This window comes from Castanea sativa, chromosome 5 (genome assembly GCF_040712315.1).
Source record: "Castanea sativa cultivar Marrone di Chiusa Pesio chromosome 5, ASM4071231v1".
NCBI lineage: Eukaryota > Viridiplantae > Streptophyta > Magnoliopsida > Fagales > Fagaceae > Castanea > Castanea sativa.
Window position 1 is genome coordinate 6336432 of NC_134017.1, and position 10889 is coordinate 6347320.

The 10889-nt window shown below is 32.3% G+C and overlaps 1 protein-coding gene across 1 annotated transcript; it reads left to right on the forward strand.

The window, feature by feature from the left end:
- The first annotated feature begins 8344 nt into the window (after window positions 1-8344).
- On the forward strand, window positions 8345-10375 carry LOC142634631 (uncharacterized). The gene has a single exon (XM_075808923.1). It carries the CDS (start codon window positions 8345-8347, stop codon window positions 10373-10375), a length of 2031 nt encoding a protein of 676 aa, XP_075665038.1.
- The last annotated feature ends 514 nt before the right edge of the window (window positions 10376-10889 follow it).

The window sequence follows — 10889 nt, forward strand, 5'->3', positions numbered from 1 at the left end:
TAAATTGTCTAGAGAATGGTCCATCCCTCCTTTGCAGTTTCAATGGAGGAGATATTCTTGAACTCGTCATTTGTGACCGCACTGAATAAAGCATTCAATGTCCTATTGTTGAAGTTTGCCGCTTTGATCTTTGCGTCATCCCAGTCGGCCGGCGCTTCCTTTGGCTTGGTCCAGCCTATCTCTACAGCTTGGCATTCCTTCTCATCTAAGGACTGCAAGAAATCTCTTATGCATACTTTCTAGTATGCATAATTAGTTCCATCAAATAAAGGAGTTATAATAAGTGATTGTTCTCTATCCATGACAAACAGGGGTCAATGGATCACACAACAAAGATTAAACCCTAATCAGAGTGTGCCTGCTCTGATACCACTTGATAGGCCAAAAATGTATTGATCCCTTCTGATGAATTAATTGATTAATTAGCCAAATTTAATTAATTAATCAAATTAACATGCAATGTACGTGGCAGCATAAACAAATCACCAAATAACTAAATATGTAGTGGAAATTAAATGTCATGGTGATTTGTTTACGAATGGGGAAAATCTCTGAGGCAAAACCCTAGCGGGTGATTTTAAGGTCACTACTCTTGAGAATCCAGTATTATCAAAACAAGCGGTTACAAGTAAAGGAATCTCAATACCTTATACCAACCTACAATTGAACCCTTACCCCAATACCCAATTGAATTTGTTCTGTAGTGACAATCTTTCCTTGTATTGTACGGCTCCCAGTATGTGACTAACCAAAAGATGCACGGATCCTAGTACCTGACTTGATCACCAACTTGAGAAGAATGTTGGCTACAAAGTTTTTCAGTTCATCAACCGATGAAGATCACAAAGTTGCTTGGTCACAAAACCCTATAGTGTACAAACACAGCAGCTTCCTTAAGAGAAAGAAGAACTAGGGCAAATATTGTCTCCGTTCACAATTTGCTTGAATAAGACTTTTCTCAATACTCATGCAATCCTAGACGACCCTTAAAATAATCCTTATATATGTTTAGGGTTGTGAGAAAAGAAAGCCTAAATACATACTCACGGATTGGATGAAAAACAGTTTTGAAAAATTGAGTTTCATAAACCTCGATAAATAGCCATCTATCGAGCTAGTTGTCGAGTCATGGGCTTCAGTAGCTTTTAAACATCGATAGATACCAGCTGTCGAGATTTAAAATTTAGCACTTCCTTACTTGATTTTTGGACAGACTTGCATGCTTTTAACACTTGAACTTGAAACCTTGTTTCTTAAAGTATTAAACACATCTTAGATCTACCCAATTACAAGTAAAATGCGTTTTGTCAAAGGATTAGTCAATACATAAAATGTTGACATATGTTTCTAACATCAAATCACATATGTCCTAACAATTTTTTTTCTTCTCACACAACAATCATTCACTCTCTTCATTCATACTTAGGATACGTAAAGAAAGAATAAAATATAAATTATAAAATAAAATAGTGTAAATTTACATACTTATTGTAGCATGCATATTTACACAATATTACCTTATTTGATGTAGATAGTTTTTAGGGAAAAAAATGTGTAAATTTGACATAAATGTTCTATTATAAACATTGATATGAGTACTCTGAAAATGCCATCAAATTCTTCCAAAATTACATCTGAAACCACTAATTTTTCCAAAATTATATTTTAATACTTAAAGTTTTGTAAAATATCATCTTGACCCCAGAACGTACTCGAATCTTTATTTTGATCATAAGCTTTTCCAAAATTACATTTTAAATTCAAAAGCTTTCTAAAACTATACTTTGACCTAGAAAACTAAATAATTGCACAAAACACTCAAAACATTTCAAAATTTTCACCTCAATTCTTAGACTACAAAAAATTGCACCTTTCCCCCTAAACTTTTAAGAATTGCACAAAAGTCCATAAGTTGGAACTTCATAGACATCACCATTTTCAAACCCAAATTTTACCAAAATAAACTAAATATCCTCATGATCAATAAAATTGACTAGGATCAAGTTGAAACTCCACAAGAATTTGACCATTGTATTTTTTTAATGAGAAAAAAATATCATGTCGAATATTCATGTTGAAGCTTTTCCAAAAATATCATGTCGAATATTCAAGTTATTTTTCAAATAGAGAATCATATGAAAAAAGAAGGTATTGCCAAAAGATAGATGTTGTACAATGCCTAATACGATGCATCTACACGTGTAACCGAACTTCTTTTGGTTTGATACATGATTTTAGAACTTAGTTTGGCTTAGGAACGCTTAGGACATTTCTTAACCTAACTTGGGAGATAAAACCAATTAGAAATAAGTGACCAATTACACCTTAGAAATATAATGGTTGGTGAAAATTCTCTTAAATGAGCAAAAGATAAAAGACACACACATTCAGATGCATCACCAAAATATCACACCTTGTCTCAAATCACCAAGACTCCATATTCGTGTTTGACAGCTTACTAATATTTTTGCGATATCTCACTCACTTTATTTCTGATTTGAGCTCGTGAGTAGTCATTTTAAAGAAAATTTTATAATGTTTTCGACGGAAATATTCAAGATTCAAATCTCCCCACCCCAAGTATCAATGTGTCCAATTTAAAAAAAAAAAAAAAAACTACCAATGTATAAAAAAAATGTAACAAAATTCTAGATTTAAACATACAAAATTAATGGACGGATTTAAGATTCAAATGAGACAAAATTTTAGATTTATTCAAACAAAATTTTTCCTAGGTCTATGCTTCGATTCTTATTGTTTCATTATTTAATCTTTTGTTTAACTTAATAATTAATTGTTACAATACTAGATAATTGAGTAGGTAATGACTTGAAGTTAGTCAATCCTGACTCCTTGTTAACCTTCCCAAATCCAGGAGGCGTTATCTAGTCCATCTTTTACATGTAATACATGTGTGCCGCATAATAAGGAGATTATTCTGACTCCATATAATATATATATATATATATATATATATATATATATATATATATATATATATATATATATATATATATGGGGGGGGGGGAGGATGGTTACCTGATAGTAGGACTGAGGAGTCTCTTGAATCATCACCTTTGCAAGTCCGAGGGTTGTGGTATGAGTCGCAACACTTTAGTTTAAAATGTTGTACCCACATGAATAACTCCAAGTAGCTTCGGTAGTCCATCTTAATATATTTTCATAAAAGATCTTATGAGATGGTTTTATGAAACCTCTCACACAATATATGTAGTTCTTCATGAATGATTCTTAATATATCGTGAGAGAATAATCTCACACGGTGATCTCATGAAATATCATCTTATTGGAAGACACCAATATTATACAATTGGTGTATTAAATAATTCTATAATCCACCCAAATTCTCTTTAATCATACAAACACTAGCTCAACTAGATAGTGCACTAGGGTTATGTAAACTTGGACAATCTAACGATTTTAATGAAGCAATTCAAATGATAGTGTCTTCTGTCTTGATTTTTTATTTTTATTTTTTATCAACTTCTGTCTTGATTTTTTACGGCATATTATTTTGATAACTTTCATCCAATCTTCAGTTACAAAATAATAATAAAAATTTATACCTTCCTTTAATTTTCGGAGTAATCTGTGATTCAGCAAAAACAAAGACATGGTTTGAAAAGAAACGTCAAACTCTCCTAGACAGAGACTTCAAAGTCAATATAGTCTTTCCATAATCTGGCAAGTGGACGGATGATTGATCAAAATGACAGTTATATATTCTTTGTTCAAATGTGACAAAATTCTAGATTTAAACAAACATTGTTTCCTACTTCGGCAATTCTAGAGAGTTAATATTTATATTGTTTAATTATTTAGTCTTTTGTTTTACTTAATTAAATATTACTAAATTTGCTGCTATATATATATATATCTAATTTATCCATGTATAAATATTAAGGTTGTGTTTGGTATTGGCTTAAAAAGCCAGTTTTTTGTACCATATAGCTTATTTTTGCTACTATTCATGAATTTTATTACGTTTTTTTGTATTATTCTTGGGTCTAACTATACTATTTCAGCCACCTTTTAACTTTATTTACAGTACTTTTGACAAAAAAGTTTTTAAATTCAGCTAAATAAGCTGTTCCTAAACGGATTCTAAGACCGAAACTTTTTACTTTTTATTATGTAAAATTTTGACATCTAAGCTTTGGAGACTTCACAATTGTACACCTCAATACCTTCTTTTTTTTTTTTTTTTTTTAATTAATTAAAGCTTTAGGTTGAGTTTTTACTTTCTACCCGATATGCTCTCTCTTCCTCCCCAATAAACTCTTCTTCTGAACCTCCTACCTTTCGCACTATTTGACAAAATATGGGAAGGGGGCAACAATGAAGAAACGAGGTTTCTCAACGGCTGAATCCAAACAATGTAAATTGGGGTCGTTGAAGGCGAGAGTAGCAGTGGCATTAATTTTTTTTCCTCCTCACTATATTATGGTATAAATTCCTCCAAGGTTCGTTCAGGTTCCCCAAGTCCGGCCGCTAGACTTATCTCTTATTATTCTTAAATATTCTTCTTTACTTGGAACTTGCACTGGGAAAATTAATGACTAATATATGTTTTTGAGAACAATTACGTGATATTCCTCCCTCATACGTAAATAATAAATTTCATCATAAATTTTATTACTAAGACCTAATAGTATGTGAGATGATATTGAAGTTATATATAAAACTAAAGCTATTTCACTTTTTATTTATTTATTTATTTTTAGTTTATAATGTTGTGACATATATACATTTTTTATACAAGATAGAAATTATACTCCAGCCTAATCTAAGTGTATATGTGTGTGAAGCTCCCTCTTGGAAACTTGAAGTCTAGCTCTTGCAATCTCTACACCCTACAAGCACTTATACTTATGGAGTAACCATCGCACTAACGGTGTGCGGTGGTGATATAAACTTTTGAAACCTCACAATTTTACTCTTCATTATTCTTTTGTGTGTGTATTGTATTTAAATTATGTTTATATTCAAACAATTCATTATAATCTTGGTATTTAATTGTAATAAATGTATAATCTAGAATATATAGTTCCATACAAACATAATTATAATAAATATTTATAATGACAAAAATAATTATTTAAATTCATATTTAGAAAAAGGGGGGGGGGGAGAATCTAAAAATTTCATCAATGATAAATATTATAAATAAATAAATAATGAAATTTAATTTATCTTGATTTTTTTCATACTTTTCACTATTGAAGTGAATATAGACACTCCATTTATACCATTTTACAACTTAATTAAAACTAATAATAAACTAGTCATAGAGCTACCCGACTCGCGGAAAATTTTGATGAATTTTTTTTTTTGGAAAATTACGTTTTACCATCCTAAATTATGCACTAGATTATACTTTGCAGCCTAAACTATTCAAACGCACACTTTACATTCTAAACTATCACACTCATCACACTTTGCACCCCGGTGTTATTTTTGTTGTTATATTTAACGAAATCTTACCATTCGTGATAAGCACATGCTTCTTGCTTAGGTGGGACAAACTTAAAAGACCAAAAAAGTCTTCTTCAAAATCAATTAAACAAAACCCTAAACACCCTTTTAGAAATGTTGAAAATATTCTGCATTAAAAGTAGAGCAGAAACAAGAAAAGACATACTCCATCACTATGTACACGTTATTGGCATCCTCACATGTGTGAAATTTGAATCAACATAATTCAGCTATGTCATTATTACCAACAATTAACTCCATTCTCAGAGCTGAACGACGTTTGTGACCTAGAGTTTGCACTTGCACTAGTACTGTGTGATTGGGAAATCATTAAATAATTGGGGACTTAGGGATTTCGTCACAATTGTGGATTGGTGTTTCAATCTGGGGAAAAAAATTGGGTTTCAGATTTTTTTTTTCGGTGAAAAGCGAGAGGGTGAGATACAAGAATCTAAATTTGGGTTTGGGCAGTGGGTACGCACACGAGACACAAAGAGAGATGTGGAAAAAATTAAGTATTTTTTTAATTGATTTTGAAGCAAGGTGTTTTAGTCTTTTAAGTTTTTTCTACCTAAGTAAGAAGCATATGCTTGTCATGGGTAGTAGGATTTCGTTAAACATAATAGCAAAAATAACATCGAGGGGCAGAACAGAGTGTGATAGTTTAGGGTGCAAAGTATGGTAGATGAGACTTATATAAGTGTTAGTTCCAAGTTCCAAAATTTCTTAAAATAATGTGATTATTTACTAACAAAATATATATATATATATATATATATAGTTGATGTAATGTATTAGATTTTCTAAATTAAGCTATCTATATTTGTTATTTGAAAAAAGTGTTTTAAACTTTGCAAGTTTTCTTTTCTTTCTCTATTTTTAAGGAAACATAATGTATTTTACATTCAACTATTATATAAGACAAAATATTTTGTAAATAATTTAATTTGTAGTTAAAATTTGTTTTTAGTGCTCATTACAAACGATTCATCCTTTATACATCTTGAATGACCTAAAGAGGAAGTAGACATAAATAAATCAATCACTTATATTAGAAAAAAAAAATAATACACGACTTTAATAACATAATAAAACAATGTAATTTTATCAAGAACCTACCAATATTACGTTGAAAATATGACATAATTGTCAATGAAACAGCTCCCCTTTAATTCTACAACAACATCTTCTCCTAAAGCATCACTGAAGTAGATCAAATGGACCAAAATAGAGTGAAATGAAACGAAATGTTACACTTATATGACTCAACAAGAGCGTAGTAATAGTAAATGTTATAATTTAGTTTTTAGACATTATATATAGATAATTTTAGTGTCATGAAAGAATATAGGGAACAAATTTATTGAGTTAAATTAACATATAAAATAAGTATTTTTCTAGCATTATTTTTTTAGTTTTTTACTTAAAACCTTATTATATTTAGCTTGTCTCCTAGAAAAAAATTTCTATCCCCACAACTGGTGTGGAGTACCCAAATTGAGAAGGAGGTTGATTCCGTCTGGGGAACTCATAGCCATGTTTTTTTAGAGGATTATGATTTACGACCAGGGAAAGCTGTTAGTCTACTAGTGTGAGCCACCTTCAAGTCTAAAGAGAACTCCAACGCTAGCAACAAGTAAGATAACTAATTAGAGTTATGTTAATCGCCGAGTAGGCATATTTTAAAACTTAATAAATATTCAATTATGGTGTGTAATGCATACTTTTTAAAAGATAAAATACATGTGAATGATTTCAACCCAAAAAAAAAAAAAAAAAGTGATTTATTGACTTATACATACGAATTTATTGTGATTGTATGTAGTTTTTTGAACGTGTGTACAATTTGAATATATTTTTGAAATATATATATATTTATATAATTATTCAATAAAGCTGTAAATTAGTTTTTGAAAAACGTATTACTAATTAATGTGTCTTTTACATTTACAAATTTATTAACAGATACCTTAAGGGTATTAGGTTATGACACATTTTAAAATAATTTTAATGAGAAAAGAAAAAAAAATTATAAATTTTTTACTTTTTTCATAAAACTTTTTAAAAATGACTTGTTAACAAATTTTCTAAGACATCAAGACTCTTACATTCTTAGAAAAGTTTAGAATTATAAAATTTTTTACAACTTCTTGCCATCATTATGACATAACAAAGTATAATTAGTGAAAAAAATAATAATAAATATACATATAAATGATAATTAATCACTCACAATTTAATACGACAAAATCAGCAAAATGGTGGTGGAACAAGTCGTGATCCTCCAACTACTCTACGTTCGTTAGCAACAAGTAAGACCAATTTGATTTTCCCAGTTATGCAGACACACGTTACATTTGTCAGACTTTCCATTCCCAAAATTAAGTATTAATATTTTATTCTAAGTAATACGCCAGAGTTGCATAGATTTCCTAAAGTCCCTGGCACCCTGCACCGGATAGACCAGCCAGCATTACTACAAAAACGGTTCAGTTTACCAAGACAAAAGAGAAAACCTTGAAAGCTATGCAAAGTATAAGACAACCCATCCATAGAAAACAAAGGCTGCAAGTCAACGTCGTATCCTTACTTTAGTCGGAGTCTTGGAGAGAGCTCCCCACCCTCCCTCGTTAACAACTAGTAATATTACTAATTAAATATGTGCCATTCCACACATTGGCCTCTTAATAATGTACTTCAAAGAGTAAATTTTATAGTAAGCTAGAAAATGAATAAAGCAATCTTAATTTCTTTGCTTTTTTCTCTCTTAACCCTCTAATTCCAAGTTTAAACTTTGGTACATTTGCAAATTTTTAGCAGTTTGATCTTCACAAATAGAAGGAAAACCATGCAGATCATCCCCCCAAGTGTGAGTAAATTGTGGAGCCTACTGGAGATCCGTGTTCTCGTTTTGTTTAGTCTTGGACTCCAAAGCATCCTCATCTTTACTGGCAAGACGAGGAAGAATTCATCTAGTAAGAAGCTCAGCACTCTTCTATGGCTGACCTACTTGTCAGCAGAGTGGGCTGTAACAGTGTCGCTTAGTGTGCTTTCCAACAATGCAGGAAACTCTGTGAATTATTCTGTGAATCCAGACCTTGTAATTACAGCATTCTGGGCTTCATTTCTTCTCTTGCACCTTGGAGGCCCAGACACCATTACTGCATACTCCTTGGAAGACAACGAGTTGTGGCGCTGGCATGCACTAACGCTAGTCACCCAAGTGACTACAACTGTCTATGTTGTACTTAGGTGCTGGAACAGTACTCCATTAAATTTTCTTGCTATTCCAATCTTTGTTGCTGGGATAATCAAGTCTGGAGAGAGGATATGGGTTCTGAGGTATGGGAGCAGCGAACACTTCAGAGAGTCGATGACGCACCCAAGTTATCGCATGTCAAAGAAGTCTACCAGCTATGTGTTAGATATGCAATTCAACGTGCCTGTTAATGATCCTCTTGAAAATGCAGACATTTTACAGAACGCCTACAATTTCTTCAAAATTTTCAAGCAGTTGTTGGCAGATGTCATCGTTAACTTCCACGATATTAAGAACAGCCGAATCATCATCAAGAATGTATCATCAGAAGACACATTCAAAATGATTGAAATCGAGCTTGGACTCATCTATGATGTCTTCCACTCAAAAGCAGTCGTGCTTTATTCATTTGTGATGGATGGCTTCTCTGGTTGCTTCACTCTCTGCTGCATCAGTCTCCGTTGCATCAATTTCTTATCCATTAGTTCTGTATCCATGGCCTTCATGATCACCGAAAAGCATGATTACTCAAGAGTGTACGTGATTATCACTTATGTATTGCTAACTGGAGCAATCATCCTTGAGCTCTACGCACTTATATTACAACTATGCTCTGACTGGACCATGCTATGGCTGAGTAAGCGTAATCTCTTACATAAGGGCATTGCGTCATTTCTACTTACTAAAAAGAAGAGGTGGTGTAATACCATGCAACAGTACAACATAATAAGCATTAGCCTTCAAGATACTCCAGCCAAGAGAAGTTCTATCATGAAGGTCTCATCTTTTCTTTGGAAATGTATCCAGAAGGTCTTATGCATACATGGATTATTGGAGAAGCATCGACACAGGTACTCGAAAAAATTTCTTCCAGTACACTTGAAACAAGTGATCGTCGACCAGCTTCAACACAAATTAGAATCAGCTATGTATGATGGGAAGATATTATGTTCTTACAGGGGTGACTGGGTGTTTCAAAATGCAAAATCTCTTGATAATATCAGTGAAGGAGATAGAGACACAATCAAAGGTGCAATTGAGGTAGAATTTGATGAAAGCATTCTGCTCTGGCATATTGCAACAAATCTGTGTTTCTATTCTAATGATCAGGAGCAAGACTTGGATGATTGTAAAGATTACCGTGACACTAGCCAGCTGTTATCAAACTATATGCTGTATCTTCTTGCATTTTGCCCCCTCATGCTGCCCAATGGGATTGGACATATCAGGCTTCATGACACACGAGCTGAGGCCATTGAATTTTTCTACAATTTCAATGAGGATAATGCTGGCAGAACTTTGGGTTGCAAAGAAGAAATTGCTTGTAAAAAATTACTCAATGTCATAAATATTCCTCCAACAAGGGAGCAACAAGAAAAAAAAAAGTTATTGCTTCCCAGTGCACATAAACTTGCTCATTCCTTGCTAGGTATTGAAATCAAGTGGGAGTTTATTTGTTATGTGTGGGTTGAAATGCTGGGTTATGCTGCTAGTCATTGTCAATGGAATCAACATGCTCAACAGCTCACCCAAGGTGGAGAGCTCCTAACTCATGTGTGGCTTCTTATGGCACATCTTGGTATTACTGAACAGTTTAAATTTCAGGCGGAAAAGGGCTAAGTTGACTGTGAAGTGAAGTTGTGAAGTCAAATTTGCCTCAAATAAAGGAAAGTAGAAAAAAATTCAAGTTTGAGTGTACTTGTTTGTAGTGTAAAATTATTATTTTGGTGTCTAACATTTGCACTGTATTAATTTAGCCTCTAATATTTCAACTTTTTAGTATTGTTTATCAAAATAGTTCATATTGTTAAGTAGTAGATGAAGGAAAATTATTATGTACTCCCGGAATATTATAAATGCATACTCCCTCTTTTTGACATGAATGGTGAGTCTCACTAATTAAATTCATGGTAGGACTCACCATTTATGTGAGAAGAGGAAGTACGCATTTATAGTATTCCGAGAGTACACAATAATTTCTCGTAGATGAAAAATATTGATATGGTTAATGGACATTTTAAAATTTTTTTTCCCTAATTGGACTACCACGTGGAGCCATATGTCCTTTTTAAAAAAAAAAAAAAAAACGCAGCCTTCTAAATACAACCTGAAACTGTGTGTATGCATGTGAGAC

Coding starts and splice junctions, on each gene's coding strand:
- LOC142634631 (XM_075808923.1), top strand. CDS start 8,345: ATGCAGATCATCCCCCCAAGTGTGAGTAAATTGTGGAGCCTACTGGAG.